The sequence below is a fragment of the Plectropomus leopardus genome, chromosome 18 (assembly GCF_026936395.1).
Source record: "Plectropomus leopardus strain MGB_pleo_1.0 chromosome 18, ASM2693639v1, whole genome shotgun sequence".
Lineage (NCBI taxonomy): Eukaryota > Metazoa > Chordata > Actinopteri > Perciformes > Serranidae > Plectropomus > Plectropomus leopardus.
The window spans coordinates 26,558,676-26,576,961 of NC_142193.1; the positions used below are offsets into that span (position 1 = coordinate 26,558,676).

The window sequence follows — 18,286 nt, forward strand, 5'->3', positions numbered from 1 at the left end:
TCTTTAAACCATTAATTATAATCATTTTCTAACAGTAACCAAGTGCTAATTAGTGTAACCATGGCAATGAAGGTCCCCTAACTTTTATCAAATACACATTTTCACCCAAACCTTTCCCAAGCTATAGCAATCAGTAAATGGTTACATTTTTAAAATGGCAATGTTGCCCCTCAAATCGTTCTCAAGAGAATTGGCCAACAATGCATTTTGCCGTTCAGTGCAAAATTCAATTTATAGACTTTCTCAAGATTTTGATCATATCTCCTTTTTTACGGGATAAGCCAACAAAGATGAGAGGTCGATACAGGAAAAAGAGAAGACTGAACACCTAGTTTCCAATTCCAACAACTGATAAAGACCATGAAGGCCAATATGATCAAGAGCCCCAGAGCAGCTACAACAGACCTTGTGGTGAGATTAGATAAAAGTTTAAATATTCATCATGACTACACAAACTCCAAATGTATAATCAGAAAACTAAAAACAATCAGCATTAGTGCATTTTAGAATTATTTTCCTTCCTTAAAAAGTATTTATTCCTTAACCACACGCACAGAATATGTGCTCGATCCTGAAGATTGAACCGCTTTTCCCCTGCAGGAGTTATGTAAATGCACATGTATGTATTTATGCACACCTGTGTTTAAAAAATAAATACCTGTTTACGTTTTGTGTATATCTGCAGATGCATGTGTTTCTGTGTGTGTGTGTGAGTGTGTGTTAGCAAATACTAACACACTTCCACATCACAAGCAGACCCCCTACTGTGGTGCTCTCATGCATCAAAGTATCTGCAGAGTTACTTCAGGCTGCCCAACGGCTAGACTTCCTCTAAGCCCTGTCCAACATGAGGTGTGTGTGTTAATAAATGTGTGTGTGTGTGTATGTGTGTGTGGACCTCTGGGTAGCCAAAATCTTAGACTTCTGGCTAGCAAATACAAGAATGTTTGTGTTAACGTATTTGTGTATCTCTGCATAACCCAATCTTATAGAAAAGCTGTGACAATACTTGTTTTGAGATGCCCAAGTACAAGTACATTAAAAATAAGTAGGTATTTTAAATAACAGTTTTCTCAATATTTTAAAGATGAAGTTATTTTTTTAAATTTCAGGGGTGTAATTCATATATTTCTACAATGTTTGAAAAGTATGGTCTGTAAAATGTATGCACTTTGTGAGGTCCTGAGAAGGTTGCAAATGCAAGAATATATGTGTGGTAATGAATTTGTGGACATCTGAGTGGCCCCAATCTTTGACTTCCACACATGACACGTTATTAATGCTGGAGAAAGTGTAACAAGACTAAGCAGAGCAGGTTCCAGTTTCTTTGGATTCACGTTTTTTTTTTATGCCTCTCATAAATGTCTGCAGAAAAGGAGCCAGCACTTCATTTTTCAGATTTTTGTGCTTCCACCATTTTTAGGAACAACTTGGAGTGCTGAACTCCTATCGTACTTCACTGCTGTGTAGCTTCTGTTGGTAAAACTTGAAGGTGGATGAGAGGAAGTGGGGGAAAAAGTGGGAGCACCAAGGGGTGATAAAGGAACAACAGAGGTGAAGAACAACCAGCATGATCCACATCTACAAATCTGCTTTCCAGGGAAATAAAGCTATTTGGGGCTTTCAAATTCACATAACAATATTCTCAACAGTTGTTGTGCATGATTGTGCAAAAATTTATATTTGGGGGCTTTTTATTTACACTCACGCACACTCTTTTGTTATGGGCTTCAGTGGGAGGCCTGGGATGCCCACTGTGGAATAGATATTAGCCTGGCCTCCTCTGCTCACCTCCATTAGTAGCTAGAAAGTTGTTATCGGCATCATCCGCCTCCCTCACATGCCCACCCATATCCTGGCCTGGCAAGTGTGGTTGTGCTTTTTGTTTTCATATGTGGAAACACAGTTATGGTTTTATTTGTGTGTCTATGTGTCTTCTCTGAGCTGTTTTCCGCCCTCTTTTGACTCCCTTTTCACAACACACAGTTCTGTCATCCTAAGCACATTTTAACCACCGAAGTGTGTGCGCGTCTTTGTGATGGAGGCTCGTGCATGTGCGTATTGTTCTGTAGCGACGGCACGTGCATGAAGACAGCGTTGCATCGCTTGCTCTCACATAAGCTTAGAGTGTTGTGAGCTTGCCTGTTTCTGTGTTTGTGATTTTTGGCGTCTTTAGAGATAAGCTGCGAGGCTTGTGGGTGTGAAGATAAAACATAACTGCACATATGAGCATGCAATTATGTTCAGCGATGTAGTTCAATGCCCTCTAATATCACAGCATGTCACGGAACAAACAAACAATGCCTCATGCACAAATTCATTTGTTCTGGTTCTCGTAAATCATCTCGTGTTGTTGTCTGACGGCTCCAAGATGTAAACGTAAGTGTTTATCAAAACATGTGAAAACTGCATCTGCCAGACAGCCAACCAGTAATGATCGAGAAACATGAGTTCCCTCTAACAGTAAACAACTGCTTCCAATATGAAAACTGTCTAATTTAAGGAAGTTCTGTAACTACAGAGACAAAAACCCAAAATAGCACTATTTAGGTGTGCTGTGGAGTAAAAATGACCAGAAACGATTTCTAAATACCTCTGCTGTTAACATCTGTGTCTGCTGGGTAAGTTTGTACAAAATGCCATTTGTTTCCAGCAGTTACCTTGCATCTGTTTCTTATGCATGCAGAGAAAACAACAGGCAATTTGTTTAGCAGTTGAGTGAGTCACATAGGAATGTGCAGTGAAATAAATTCCTCAACATTTTGGGAAATACTATAATTCCAACCAAGAATTAGATGAGAAGACTGGCACCACTCTTGAAATCAAAAAGCAAACAGCCTGTTTGCTTATCTTAGCATAAAGACTGGAAACAGGTGGAAACAGCTAGCCTAGTCAACAGCAACAAAATAACCCTCTCAGCACCCCTAAAGCTCACTTATTAACCCATTTAATCTCTTATGGCAAATTTGTGCAAAAGTAAAGGGTAAAAATGTCTATTTGCCATTTTGCAATGTGGTTATGTGCCAGTAACATTTTCATAAAGTAAAGTCTTTGCTGGTTTGCTTGTAACTGACTCCTGGATGAAGCTTCATATACCAACCATATATAACTTATTACTGAAATAGTCGGCACTTAATTATCCTTTCTTTTATTAACAAATATTTTGTTTTTAGAAAAAAAAAACCCAAAGCATAATTAAAGCTCAAACAATTTGCCCAAATCGTCCGATGAATATTTGCGAATGCTTTCACAATCATTTACACAAAGCGGCTCAACATGTACAGGAATAATAACAGCAGAAAACAGACTCTTATTATTCAAAGACAGAGTCATGCCAGGCAGTCAAAACCCTTCAATCACATAATGAGTGAGTGAATCAGGCACATGTGATTTTACATGAGTTTGTAGTATTTCACCAAGGTTTGGCTAACGATGCATGACTATTTACTGGATACTCCATTAAAAAATTATTTTTATTATTATTAAATAGTAGTATTACTGGGGCGGCCTCTGGCTCACGTGCCAGAGTGTGCGCCTCATATGCTGAGGCCTTTGCAGCGGCCCAGGTTCGATTGCAGCCTGTGGCCCTTTGCTGCAAGTCATTCCCCCTCTCTCTCCCACGTTTCCTGTCATTCTACAGCTGTCCCATCAATAAAGGGAAAAATCCCCCCAAAATAATCTTAAAAAAAATAGTAGTATAACTAAAAAATGAATAAATCCGTTTTGGTTTGCATTTGTATTAATTAACTGATGAGTTTTGTTACTGTTCTCATTTTTCACATGACTTTCATTGAAAGGCACACTTCAATAAACAGTATCAACAAAGGGAGATTGAAACCTGTGAACCTTTAAGCAGCTAGATTATAAGAGCACAGATGGAAAATCGAGGAGATTCCACTGAACAAACAAAAAAACCTGACGTATGTTGAAGTATTTCTACAGAGACAAATGCATAAAATGAAAAATGATGTCAAAAAGATTGCATGAATGAAAAATGAACTTGTGTTGATGTGTCTGTGTTTGCAGTAAGATTCCAATTTTTTCTCAGGAGATATTTTGGATTTAAAATACCGACGTTTTGTCAGAAATAGTCACAGTACACACAAACCTGTTTTACCAGAGTGTTCCACAGCTAAAAAAACCCTGAAAAAAACCCTATACAAATAAATGCATCTTATTATACATTTCAGTTCCCAAACGGATATCAAATCTCAAAAAGGGAAAGGATAAAAATCCCCATTGGCAAAAGTACTGATGCAGTACAGGAGAGCCAAATATCACCATAAAGAGCGACAAACAAAATATTACAAAAATCCTAATGAAGGAGGCATTCGTAAAGAATCTATAAAGCTGCCGGAGTTTCTCTCTCCTTTCATATTGTGCATTAAAACGAGTTCAAATAGAAAGAGAGTGAAACCACAATAGGGCAGGTTTCAAGACTAAAGTGTTCAAAGTTGGCACAGTAACCAGTTGGTACCACACTGCATGTCGAAGCATTGTCGTTCACGTAAGACGCATCAACAAAATCTGTTTACATTCAGAAGATATCATACCAAAGATATTCACCAAAGCTATAAAGCTGCATTTTGTCAAAGAAACAAACATGAAGACACTCGGATTCACATGTTAAGTATTCACAGTGCAATTCTATTTAAAAAAAATGCAAAAATATCAAATATTTCTTTAATATCAAGCCTTTGTCCCAGATAAATTGGACCATTGTACTGCATGCTTCCCCCTGCGCAGTGATACCGTTGCTGGGTGTAGTTTGGTAGAAAGAAAATAGTTCCTACATGAAACTGCTCACAACAAGGTCAGTGGATTATCTTGAGTAATCGGATCATGATTTCTGAAAAAAGACATTGCTGTTGAGTTTTCTTTTAAATGTTGCCATCAAGTCTCATTATACTAGAGAGAAGGCAGGCATCTCTATGACATATCTCTAACACTCTTTTATCTTTTAAAATTATCTGCGATAAGTCATATTAATACACTCTCATACATTCTAACAAAGAAACATTGTGTGCTTTTCTGTCACCGCAGCATCCTGAGTACACAGTCATTAACACTGACTGCTGCGAAGTGCTCAGTATTTTTTTTTAACTGAGGAGAATTCATGATACTTCTTGCAAATCTCTTTCTCAAACATGATAAAACTACAAATTAAAGTGTTGTCAATATATTTGTCCTTACCCACTTATATCCACATTAACATCATACTATAGTATATCCAGATCATCTATCAAAAATCTCATGGTGTAAATAATGAGATTAATTGTGAGAGCACCGATAGTCAACCTTACATCATCGTTGAAATATCAATAGATATTTAGCCCACAACATTTTGGTATTAGATTTTCTCATATCAGATATTCAAAAATATTGAGATATATATTGCATATCGAGATATAGCCTAAAAATATCGCAAAATCATTTTCAGCCCATGTCACTCATTAATGGTATCGGTATCACCTTGTCAATGGCATTGGTATCATAACTTTTTAAATGATACAGTTGTACTGTAATGTCCCATAGGATACAAACTCTAGTAAAACTTCCAGTGCTGTAACCTGCACAAGAACCAAAATTATGTCTAAAACATGGACACTGTCACAATGTTTCGAAAAACAGAATCAGAAAAAAACACCTCAAATTACGTCTTTCAAAATATGGCCACGTCAGTGGGCAGCTTGTCTGCAAACATCTCTAGTTCATCCTATAACTATGATGTTACTAGAAAATCATTGTCTTTACCTTAACTTTTGTTATTGATTAGTTGTAGTGGTAAACTATTGATTATCGTTACAACAAAGGGCAACTAAGGAGTTGCAGTCCTAATTAGACAAAGGTCACAGAAAACAATCTACTCCTTCATTGTAACGTGGAGTCAAGAAAAAAATTAAATTAATGTATACGTATGTAAGCAACAAGTTCATGGCTCAGTTAAAATGTCACATCAGCTATCAGGTCCAAATCCACATCAGTCCCTCTAACATGTCATCAAACTGTTGCTGAAGAAGCCAGAACAGATTTAGGAACCTGCCTAATAAGTGTCTGCACAAAGAATCAATACACCAGAGTGTCAATTAAATAAATAAAGGTCAAAGTGCCTGAAGATTCAATACACCAGAGTGTGAGAAGACAGAGAAAGAGTGCTCTAATCAGATACTGAAGCCTCAGCAGTCAATGTTTTTGTACATGTGTGTAACTAGCGAAGTGCAACCGAGTCCTGTGTTCGACTACAAGCAGGAGTCCCAGTGTATCTGCAGGTCAGAACTGTCCAGGAAGTCAGTGGAAAAGACACTAGAGGGTGTTTGGGGGCAGAGTGGGGCCAGTGTGGGGGTTTCCTCTCCACTCGCTCCAACCAGTTCAATACCGTCCAACCAGTCCATACCGTCCAGCCCTTGCTCCCCCTCCGCTGCCATGTCGAAGGTATCCATGGGAGACAAGGGATGGTCCAGGATGCTGGGGGTGCACAGCATTTGACTGTGGAGGTCATCAATTAACGTCAACAGGCCTCCAGGCTCCACCCCCAGGAGAGGCTTACCGGTGGTGCTTTCGAGAAAGTCCTCTAGGCGTCCACTTCCGGCGCTGCTGATGTGTTGTTTCTCCTCTGTCGGGTCGGCCAGAGTCTGAGGCTCAGACTGCACCGACGGGGCCGACTTTGGGGTGTCACACCTGGGTGGGATGGCGGGTGATAGCAACAGCTGGAGTGGGGAGGGAGGAAGAGACGAGTGTGGATTTAGATGGTCCGGAGAAGGGTCTGGTGCTGGTTTGAAGGTGGTGGACATTTCTGAAAAAAAAAACAAAAAAAAAACAACAACACAGGATTTAAAAACATTAAATATTACCTTGGGGGCAACAAAGAGAAGAGACAATGTTACTGCCTCTTACCTCCTGTCTGCAAAATGATGTCAATAAAATCATCTTCATGCTCTGTATCCTGAGGGGACACACACACACACACACACACACACACACACACACACACACACACACACACACACACACACACACACACACACACAGAGGAAACATATTATCCTCAAAACTGGATGTAAAGTTCACAAAACTATGTGACACAAGCTCTGAAGGTGAAATGTGAAATTTTGTTAAATAACAATATCCAACTGGGATGCGGAGTAACATAGCTTGGCTTAAATGGAGAGTTTACCCAAAAAATAAATGCATATTTTTCTTCTTACCTGTAGTGCTATCTTTCAGTCTAGATTGTTTTGGTGTGAGTTGTCGAGTGTTGGAGATATCAGCCGTCTGTCTTCTCTTCAGTATAATAGAACTAGATGGCACTCGGCTTGTGGTGCTCAAAGCTCTAAAAAAATACATCGAAAACTCAACATTTCTTTACAAAAATCATGACCTGGTCGCTCAAGATAATCCAAAGACCGAGCAATTTCAGCTGTTTCCTTTTTCTGCCAAACGATACCTGCAGACCATATCACCGAGCAGAAGGGAGCTTCGACTGTTCACTTAGCATCACGGAGCTAGATAACGTTACAGCTCAGCCGAGGAGGAAGCAAATATTGTTTACATCTCGCGCTGTCAGCTGTCTCTTGTCCATGAGTAGATGCACACTTCCTTTTGCACATTGACACTGTTGGTAAGTGTAGTTTGATAGAGAGAAAATAGTTCTTCATAAAATTCATAAAAAGGTCTGCGGATTATCTTGGGTAACTGGGTCACTATTTCTGCGAAGCAACATTGTTGTTGAGTTTTACAAATGTATTTTTTAGGCGCTTTGAGCAACACAAGCTGAGTGCCGTCTGGTTCCATTATATTGGAGAAAAGACAGACATCTCTCCAGCTGATATCTCCAACACATGACAACTCACATCAAAATAATACAGATTGATAAACAGCACAGGTCAGAGGAAATATAAATATATATATATATTTTTAATCTTAGGAGCAACGGCCCCTTTAACATAGGTTATAATATAATATAATTTGGATTAGGAAAATTTCAATCAATTTGCGCACTGACACAGATATGCAGTGTGTCATACTTTGTTATCAGGCGATGAAGCAGCTGTCTTAATGGAAGCTGGAGATAGAGGACTAAACAAGACATCAAGACTCGGACACAACTCCTGGAGGAGAAGAGAATGAAGTGAAAGAGCGAAAAATTATCACAAAAACCTTGAAAAATGATCATTGAAACCATTAAGGTGACTTGTATCATCCAGTCATATTGTAAAGATGATCCGTGTCATCAGGAGATTACTCACAGTTTGAGGTGATGGTGAGGGAGCAGTCTCCTGGTCCTTGAAGAAAGGCTGCAGGTTGGGAGGTGCTGACAAACACTGAGCAACGTCCTGCTGAGGTGTATCTGTAGATACTTGAGGTCCCTCATTCTGCGGTTTTAAGTCATTAAAAAGAGTGAAAAGATGAGTTCTCCTTACAGAGGAGCTGTTCTCACAGGCAGCAGTGCCAGTTATTTCAGTAACCGTGAATTTCATTATGCGAAAAGAGGGGTGCAAAGATCAGGAAAGACTGCTGATGACAGCAATATGTGCAATCTGCACACAGCGCTCCACCAAATCTTGACACTTTGCAGCACACCTGCACGCCCTGAGAGATACTGCCCATCTCAATTAGAAATATGCGACGGCGTTTTTGTTCGCCCTCTGTTAAACAACATACATCATAGTAATGAAGATGTCGTTAGAGTAATTAGCCGAGCAATAATAATCAGCATCGGGCTGGTGTCAGACACTCTTATCAAAGACTGCTGTCACTGTTTCCAGCAGCATACATCATTAATTTCTGCTGCTATTGGACTCACTGGAGCACTTGTCTCTTACTCTCATGTCTCTCTCTCTTTATGGAGCATTAACAGACTGTTGTGTTATTGCTGCAGTGACTGCAGGGGCTCAGGGGCTTCGGGGCTTGTTTGAAAATGAAAAAGTGTGTATGTAGTATGATAAGGGTCCATGATATGTGTAAAAGAGATGTTTTAAGGCTTCGCATTTGCTGCTGAGTGGCAGAAATGCTCAATATAGAAACTTTCTGTTCAGCTAGATAGAAAAAACAAACTTTTTCTCACTTCTTCTCATGGTTAGATGAGCAGATAGTTTTGGGTTTCAGATACTGATTTATCAGTTACACTACCAACCAAATACAATGTTGGTGAATGTAACTTTGTTTATTGCACTAAAACCATAAAAAAAACCTTGAAACCTGAAAAATTGTCTTGATTTCCTTTAAAAACATTGACAGCAATGAGCAACTTAAGAAATGACCAAAAAATCTGCATGAAAAATTAAAAGAAAATTGCCTAAAAAGAAAATTTAAAAAGTAATATTATTATTATCATTATATAATTTTTATATATTTTATTTCCTTTATCAGGTTTTTAATTAAATTTAATTAATAAAAACAAGCAAGAAAATGACCTGTAAAAAGTCTTAAAAAGCAAACTTTCAGGTAATTTTCTTGTCATCTTTTACATATTTCTTGCAATTTGTAGGACATTTCATGCCAATTTGCTTATTGATTTTTCCATCATGTTTTCTAAAAAAAATCAAACCAATCTGTTCAGGTATTAAAGGTTTAAACGCATGAAGGCGTCTGAAAACAGCACAAGAAAAGTTATGTGGATCCAGGTTTCAAGGGCCAAGAAACAATGTCCTTACTACAGACAATCACTGTGGATGCTCTTCATGAAACTGCTACTATACTTTGCTACAGAAGAAGTTCTTCCAATGCAAACAGTTTTAGCATGGTTAAATGTTTAAAGCTCACCTTTGTCTCTCGTTTCATAAATCCCATGTGCGTGCTCTGTTTGGTTTGATTATCAGCTTTAGGCAGCTGAACAGGTTTGTGGCTCGGGAGCTTGGCCGGAGTCGACTGTAGTCGCTGATGAAAAATGTAAACATTGTTGTTAGTACTGTAAAGTGCTGAATATAATAATAAAAATGGTGCGTTAGCAGAAATTTGCTTTTTTATGAATCATTCTTTGTATTCACACACAACTGTACTTCTGATCCATAATACTGGAATTGGTGATTTGTAGACCATGTACCTCCTATTTGGTCATGGATTAACCTGTGATTATACTTAAACATTATCAGAGGTATGTTCAAAACACACATTCTTATATATGCTAAATGCTTAAAAAATATAGATTTTTTAAACTCTGGGGCAGGCATAAAAAGAAAAAAAAAAAGAGGCAGAATTTGAAAATTAAAACTGTAATGCAGCTCCATCTCTCTGTCTTTAGCCTCTCCAAGCTGACCATTTTTTGCACTTTAATTACAAAATGCTAATACATTTTTATGGTATTTTTGCCCAATAAGGCCAAAATAAAACTGCCTACCCCAGCTTTAAATGTACTGCTGAAAGTGAGTCAGGTACCTGGAGTGTGATTTGACTGGTTGCTTTGTTCCCAGGTGCATCAGTTCTTTGGTTCTCAGTGATGTGATTGGTCAGTGCAATCAAGAAGTGGTTGCCGTTGCAGTCGGAGACCAGAGTTGGTGTGGAGTCGCTCTTGAGATGATCCCGAGGGAAAGAGGGAGCTGAGGCTGACTGCTGGCTGAGGTGTGCTTGAGACACCTGGACAATAACCCATAGTAGGTTTTATAAAAAGAAATTTTGCTTCATATTGCATATCAGCATGTTCAACAATGCAGTTTATCTTGTGATTTAACTAATCCAATGCTGGTCTATCTCTCTCGTTATATTCTCTGTATTATAATAAGAACAAAAGACTGTGTTGTGTGAATGACATAATAAAACTCATTCCTGACCTGTGCTGTCTGCTGCTGCACCTGTTGTTGCTGCAGATGTATCTTGGTCTGAATCTGGATTTGCTGCAGTTGTTTATTCTGCTGTTGCTCCTGTGAAAACGACTTCTGTTGCTTCAGTAGAATCTGTTGCTTCAGCTGCATCTGCTGCTGATGTTGTTTTGACTGTTGGTGCTGCTGTTGTGACTGCAACAGTTGCTGCTGCTGCTGCTGGAGTTGTTTGAGCTGCTGTTTGTGAGATTTCTTCTTCCTCTGCTGAGAAAGGGTCCGCAGGTTCTCTGCCGTCTGACAGTTTTGAATCGTCTGCTGCTGGTTGTGAATGTTGTGCTGCTGTTGGAGCAAAAGTTTCTGTATGGCCTGATGCTGTCTCAGCTGCAGAGCAGTTTGTTGCAGACACACATGTTGTTGTTTTGTCTGTGTGTTCGTCTGCTCCGGTTTCATTTGGACGTGAATCTGCTGCTGTGTCTCCTGAGTTTGGGTCAAAGATTGCGGTAATCTATGATTGTCTAGTAATCGCACTGTTGCCTCACTCGCAACTTCCCCTGCTTCCATGGCTTCCTGTTTGACAGTTACCTTGATAACATCCATCTCACGCGAAATGGATGGTGGAGGAGTCGGGAATGAGACAGGGACGCTGGGCTTATCAGGGGGTTCTTGTTTAACTCTTAGAAGAACCAGCGGCTCTGGCGCTCCTCTGTTCCCGTGCTCCAGCTGCATCCTCAACACGTCCACCAGCCTCTGCTTCTGCCTCAGCATCCGGGTCAGCTCTTCTATCTGCTCGTCTTTCTCCTGCAGCATCCTGTCTTTGTCTACTGGAGCTGATGTTGTAGTGGTTAGTGATGAGACCGGGCAGTGTTTCTGCAGAGAGGCTGGCTGTGAAGAGAATTGACAAGGTGCTGGGGTCGAACACTTCGGCTCTTCTTTAATGTTGGCTGCAAGCTGAGCAGCTGTACGTGGCTGGAGGCTCAGAGGGGAGCTCATCTGAACAGCAAAATTATAATAGACAAACATACAGTAAGAAACTCTGACAGGAGAAACAATTGTGCAAGATTTTGTGACTATAAAAATCACATCCCTTAGTACATAAAAACAAGACTAATGGGCAAATTAACAAAGGATTGTGCGGCTTTTGCAGCCGCTAAGTGTGCAAAAATAAGACAAAAAGGAGCTGTGTAATTCTTAAAGCACCCACAAAGGGTCAAACGCACCTTAACTGCACTGCCAACCAATTGGGTCTTGGTGCTCCTGTGCTAAGTAAATAAATTTTATAATGCGCTACATCTGAGACAAAATGAAAAAAAAAGTATACATGAACTTGATTTTAATATTCCTTTTTTTAAAGTGTGTAATTGATGCATAAATATATGTCAGAGGTATCACGGTAAGACTTTCAAGTGGGGCACTGACTGACATTTTTCTTTTGTCCTCATCTTTACCAATAATATGTTGGACTCATGTTAATGTGTATTTTCAGACATAATTCAATTTTGAAAAACAAAACATAACAAATTTAATTTGAATTTAAATTCCCTAGAATCGTAGACCCCCTGTTGAAGACCCAGGGTCTAATTAATTGGCAAAAAAGTCCTCTATTATTAGAAAAAAAATATTTAAATACACTTAATTACAACTTAATTGTGTCTCAGAATGCAATAATTATATTTTTGTAAATTAGTATGTCAAATATTCATTAGTGAAAATGGAGGTACATTTAGTACACACAAATAAGTTTAATTAGGTGGACGTTTGTGTACCTGGAAGTGTTGAATATTTTATGTCCCTACTTTAGCATGAAGATCATTCAACATGCAGAATCAGAAACACTGTTAATTATCCTACTTTAATGTGTTGGATGGGGTTATCTAAGTCAATGGATTACAACAATAACCCAACAAAAATTCTGACCAATTCTCCCAAGGGGTCGCTGTTAAAGCCGGTATCTTCTGGGCTCATGACGCCTGGTGAGCGGTCAGAGGGGGTGAGCGAGACAGCTGGGGTGGAGGCAGTGCCACCATGTGTCATGAGCTGCTGAGGAGTGGTCACGCTGCTACCTGCATCAGCTATACAGAGGTTAAAAAAAGAGTGTTACGAAATTGGTCAGAAAGTACAAGAAAATAAATTATTGACATTGTTTTCTAGCTCTATTTTATTTTTAAACACTTGAATAAACAGTCCTGTGAGGCGAGGTGATTGAGGAAGTGTTCTGTTCTGTTCGACTGACCGGTCAGTGATGACGTCTGACAGCACTGAAACTGTTGCTGTTGTTGTGATGTGTTGTTGGTGGTTGCACCAGATTTGGAGGATCTCCCTGCTCCTTCGGCCCCTGGCCCTGTGGTACCCCCTGCTGTCGGAGAGGAGGAAGTGTCGCTGCCTCCATTCAGCTCCTGGTAGGTCCTCAGCCTCTCAATTAGGTCGTTTTTGGTGCCGGAGACTGGCAAGCTGCGCAGCTTCAACTCGGACTTCAGTTCTACGACCTGACAGAAGACGGAGTAACAGAGAAATTGAGACTGACGGACAAGAGCGAGGAAAAGCAAAGAGATGAGGATAAATACCAGAAGAAAACTGAAATGGATCAAAGGGAAAAAGATGAGGGAAAACAAAAAGACAGAATAATCCATCAATGTCCCTCTCTTTGTCAGCTCGGAGCTGGCAGGCCGCTTTTCTGGGACAGAGTTTTGTTAACAGAGAATCTTTTACATATGCCAGCTTCCATCCACCAGTTACTCCATTGAGTCAGAGCATGTAGACAGCCGAGAGAGCTGTTGCTCTACACTGCACTGAGAAAATAAGACATAAGATATGGATCATGACCTACTCATGCAGTTTTCTTTTGGATTCAGTGTTTACAAAAGCAACATAAAAAATAGAATATATGTGTGTCTGCAGCTGATGGCAATTTTGCGGATCTGTGAATGCAATGCAGGCAAAACACTTACTTTTTCTCCTCAGCAGCAGTTTGAGGAATTTGAATCGCGAGGTGGATGAATCTGTTGATCCAGGTCTACTCTAAATGGACTGCTAATGACTCTTGAACTAGGCTTGGAAAAATTAAAATATTTCCTACCCTTTGCACCTTCCTGAAATTTCACAGCAGTATATGGTATATGATAAGTGTTCTACTTACTTCAAGCTTTTTAGACTAATAAAAACACAATAGAAGCCCACTTATTTTCCTTATTAAACAGAAAAACAATTGTACACCTTTTGAATCCAACTTTTTCTCAGTCACAGAAGACTGACGAGGTTTAATTGAATCGTTAACTCATCATAAAACACTTTATATTCAAACGTCCAGCAATCAGCAGCTCTGGTTTGGTCAAAATAAATCCATAATTCAGATTTAGATGTAAAAAAAACATGTTATTCTCCATGGTCTCTCTCTGCCAGCTGGCCACTGGCTGTTTTTCCTTCACCACTAGGTTTCATGGTCTCTTTCAGCTCAGCTGATCTCTGGGATTTGTATTATGTTGTGCAGCTAACCTTCATTTCATCCAGGTTTGGAGGAAGAGACATTGGTTTTGTGCCACCTAAAGGAGCTGAACTCTGACGGTTGTGACCACCCTGGTTGGAGGGAGCTGTTGAAGGAGCAGCGACAAGTTGACCAGGGGAGGAGGTGCTTGTAGAATTGGAGGAGGAAGAAGAAGGTGGCTGCTGATCAGTCTGAGGTCTGTTGGAAAGAACGGGATCAGGATAGTGATCTCTAAAGTCTTGAGATTGTTAAATGTGTCAACACATGCACCCACTAAGTTTTGAATTCTGATTTTCCCAGGTGTTGCTAATCACTAAAAGCTTGACCAAAGACGAAAAAAAAACATACTTGGGTGGTGCAGGCAGGATGGCGTGGTAGTTATAGTGCTGCTGCTGCTGACTGAGGATCTGGAGCTGCAGGAAGAGCTGCTGCTGCTGGAGGATTTTGGCATAAGATGAGTCCAGATGGGGAGGAGGCTCTTTATCTCCCTTCTGGTCGGGAGGGATGTACTGATGGTATTTTAACTTTTTAATCTAGAAGGCAACACATTAGCAACATAACACATTTTTATTGCTGCTTCTGTGACTCATGTGTTTTCTCTCAGGTTCATATGTGGGTTTAGTTTTAGCATCAGTGTTGTCCACATGTCTAAAAACAGAAGCAGAAATCTACCTTTGGCTTGTTGTCTTTTGGTTTCTTGTGTTTCTGCGCTGAGCGGTCAGAGTTTAGTTTCAGCTGGGGCTGAAAAAAAACGAGAAATGTTGGTAAGTGCTTACTGCAAACTTTTCAACGACAATAGAAATCAATGCAAGACGAGTATTTAACCTCTTTACCAACTTCTGGGTTTTTATTTTTTTGCTGCTAAATGCAAGTCGAATCTGCAAGCTCATGTTTTATTTGCTTTGGCTGATGGTTCTAGTCCCTTTATCATTCAGACATATTTCCAACTGACCTAGCAGGGCGGGCCTATCACAGTCGTTTATCTAACATAGGGCGTGCTTCATATGATAACCAGCAACTTGACTCTTGGCTCAGGTACATGATTCTTTCTTAATATAAAATTATTGATATGAGCAAATTTAAATCAGAACATCAAGCACAGTTTGCACGTTTTCTTTCACAAATTATGAGACACGTAATGTTTGGCTGACCTTGACAAAGGTCACTTACTTTTATCTGTAATGTCACCCCTGTCCTCTGGATCGATGAGGCTGCTGTCCCATTGGTCAGCTTGAATGAGGGGGAGGGGCCAGAGATTGGGGGGAAGGGAGGTGCAGGAGGGGAGACCTAGTGGATAAGATGGAAAAAATAAGGAACGCTTTGCTGATTTTCAACCAGCTTTGTATCATAACGATGTGGGTAGTTTGTGTAAATGATCTGTGGTGAACTTCATCCTCCATCTAACCAGTGCCTAGATCTCCCTGTTTCCACCTCAGCAAAACTCCTTCCATAGATGCAAAACATGTCATCCAGAAAAGTTTCAGTGGCTCTTGGGCTGTTGCTCAGACTACAGGCTCTACTTCCCCACCTAATTACCCACCACCCATGTCACCATCATGGACACAGAGCATGAAAAATGTCTCAAGAGACAGACCCGCCCCTCTCTTTGAACTCTGATAAAACGATAAAACTAGGAAGTATTGATCAGTATTTATTTTAAGGTTCTGTTTGTATTGCCTAGTTATCTTCTAAAATAGTATAAGAAACATATATCAATGCCTTGTTTATCTGTAATATCGGGAGTTTTGAACTAAGCAGCGCTGACCAAATACAAACAAAGATACTTTAACTACATTGCCTATTTCTCACCTAAAATGTTTACAGAAACATATTTTAGCTTACTGTTTAAATGCAATACAAACGGTTTGCATTACGTCAGCTACCAGCAGGAGCATGTATTGGTCCACTGTGGTGCAGTGCATTCTGGTAGTTGTAGGTTTTCTACCTCTTGAGCAAAAGCAAATGCCACAGTCCTTTTTATGTGTTTTCTCTGTGGCATCAATTTCAGAAGCATCTGCATCTGTCTACTGCAGCCTGGTTTTATGAAAAGGCCATATTTCCAGCAGTGAAATAATTCTTTAAGTGAGCAAAAATGACCACTGATGGTTACATCATTGACTTATTTAGAGCTAGACTAATAAATCAGCCAGGGCAATATATCCCCCCAAAGTAGTCTAGAGAAGATAAATCAAAATTCCTGTGTCAGAGTGTTGATGTGAAAAGAAAGATGCTATATAACAGTTATCTGTTGTAATGTTGTAACTTTGTACTCATCTTTTACAATCTTGCATGTCTGATGCACAACATGCTACTCTCACTGTGTATCGTACTTGTGTTGGTGATGGGATGCTGCTCCCAGCCTGCGTCTCTGGTGGAGAGGGCAGAGGTAACAGGCTCAGAGGAGACTCCTGGCTCATCGGCTGCTCTGGAGACAAACTGTAATTGCTGTCTTCATCACATGACGAGTTATCACCTGAAGGCTTTGGAAACCGTGTCTCTGAAAGGGAGAGGAGAGAGAACAATTTTTATATTTATAGGCACATGAAATGTATAAATGCAACTTGTGTTTTTTCCTATGTGACAAAAAAGCTTTACCACCACCTGCTTGTCTCGCTTGTGTACATTCCTACAATGACAGTGAGCTTTTATCACCCGAAGTCAGGCAAAATTATCAAAAGTGTGTCATCCACGAGTATCAGCAAACACACCATTGCCTGTGGGTGTCAAGGCCTGTAAAATGCTACAAAAAACAAGCTTCCTCTGCGATGTCTGCTGTAAAACCGCCAGTTTATGTGATGCATTGTAACCTAAATGTTTGTCCTCTCTTGTCCACAGCGTGGTAACGAGTCAAGCGTTCTCCCAGTGATAGTTTTCATTCATTAAAGTTCACTGTCAGAGCAGCTACATAAGGTCGGCCACCTCATCCACACTGGTTTTTAAGTGACAGATGGCGTCTCTCTGAGGGATAACGTTAGGCTGAGAATTCTGGCCGATCAGTTGCGCAATTCGTGCTACCAATGCATGAACTGTTTATGGGAGGGCTCCTCCTGTTTATGCCAGCCTTCTGTGCTGCTAATGATATTCTCATTACAAAATGTTTTCCAGGCTACAAATGGACTTAGTTTAATAATACAAAACATAAATCAGGCAAAGTTTGCAAACTAGAATTCACAGCGTACGGTGTACGCCTCCACAAACCAGCAAGGTTGCAGTTGAAGTTGACATGCATATCTGTGAAAATGTGGATGCTTCACACACATCTTTCCCCCGGCAGCACAGAAGATCTATACAAGTCCGTGTGGACGTGTGTACCAAATTTAAAGATATTCCCTCAAGGTGTTTTTGAGATATTACGTTTACTTGAATGAGCAAATCAGTTCATCCTATACTCAAAGGGGACGTTTGGGCCAAATTTGACAAAAATCCCTGAAGGTCTTTTGAGATATGATGATCAGCACGAAAAAGACAGACGAGGCCACAGTGATCTTGACCTCTGACAACCAAATTCTAATCCGTTCATTGCTAAGACTAAAGGGACGTTTGTGCAAAATTTGAGGGAGGAATAAAATAAGCCTGCATAAAAACTTAAAGGACACAAAACACACAAAAGGATACATTTTTCCATATCAGTCAGCATCACCATCAGGTCGAAACGACCTTCAGCACAGGAATAGATCCAAGCTGTAGTCCTTTTTGCTCCCTCTGGGATATCAGACTTTTGAGTCATTACAAGGACTTAATGTATAAAGGTAGCTGGTAATATCTGGACCAGGATAGAGGCTTTTCTTTTGCTGGTGGATTTGTGCTATTTAATTACAGGGACTGCTTTGGGCTGCAAGTTATGTAAAATACTCTGCTGGTCATTAATCTAGCATCAGCAGGCAATGATGAAAAGACAACATGGGGTTGATTTAACACCCTCTGATCCAATAATGTGATGACTTCTCTACTGCTGTGCTGGGCCAGCGTGTGTCTGTGCATCGTGCTTTGCATGTTTGTATCTTTGCATGTCAACTCTGTGTAACTCCTGCGTTCCCAGTGCTCCCACAATAAG

General features: G+C 40.1%; 1 protein-coding gene across 6 annotated transcripts in view; it reads right to left on the minus strand.

The window, feature by feature from the left end:
- Positions 1 to 3,127: 3,127 nt before the first annotated feature.
- LOC121956816 (myocardin-related transcription factor A-like) overlaps positions 3,128 to 18,286 on the minus strand; it is a 45,173-nt gene continuing 30,014 nt past the window's right edge. For all 6 annotated transcript variants that reach the window (XM_042505209.2, XM_042505208.2, XM_088091281.1 and 3 more), the window contains 14 exons: positions 16,563 to 16,729; positions 15,403 to 15,519; positions 14,905 to 14,973; positions 14,581 to 14,765; positions 14,244 to 14,430; positions 12,985 to 13,237; positions 12,669 to 12,823; positions 10,767 to 11,744; positions 10,375 to 10,572; positions 9,763 to 9,876; positions 8,247 to 8,372; positions 8,025 to 8,108; positions 6,895 to 6,943; positions 3,128 to 6,793 (listed from right to left, as the gene is read on the minus strand). In XM_042505209.2, coding sequence (XP_042361143.2) covers positions 6,240 to 6,793; positions 6,895 to 6,943; positions 8,025 to 8,108; positions 8,247 to 8,372; positions 9,763 to 9,876; positions 10,375 to 10,572; positions 10,767 to 11,744; positions 12,669 to 12,823; positions 12,985 to 13,237; positions 14,244 to 14,430; positions 14,581 to 14,765; positions 14,905 to 14,973; positions 15,403 to 15,519; positions 16,563 to 16,729 — 3,236 coding nt within the window. In that variant the 3' untranslated portion in view covers positions 3,128 to 6,239. The remainder of the gene's footprint in view (positions 6,794 to 6,894; positions 6,944 to 8,024; positions 8,109 to 8,246; positions 8,373 to 9,762; positions 9,877 to 10,374; positions 10,573 to 10,766; positions 11,745 to 12,668; positions 12,824 to 12,984; positions 13,238 to 14,243; positions 14,431 to 14,580; positions 14,766 to 14,904; positions 14,974 to 15,402; positions 15,520 to 16,562; positions 16,730 to 18,286) is intronic.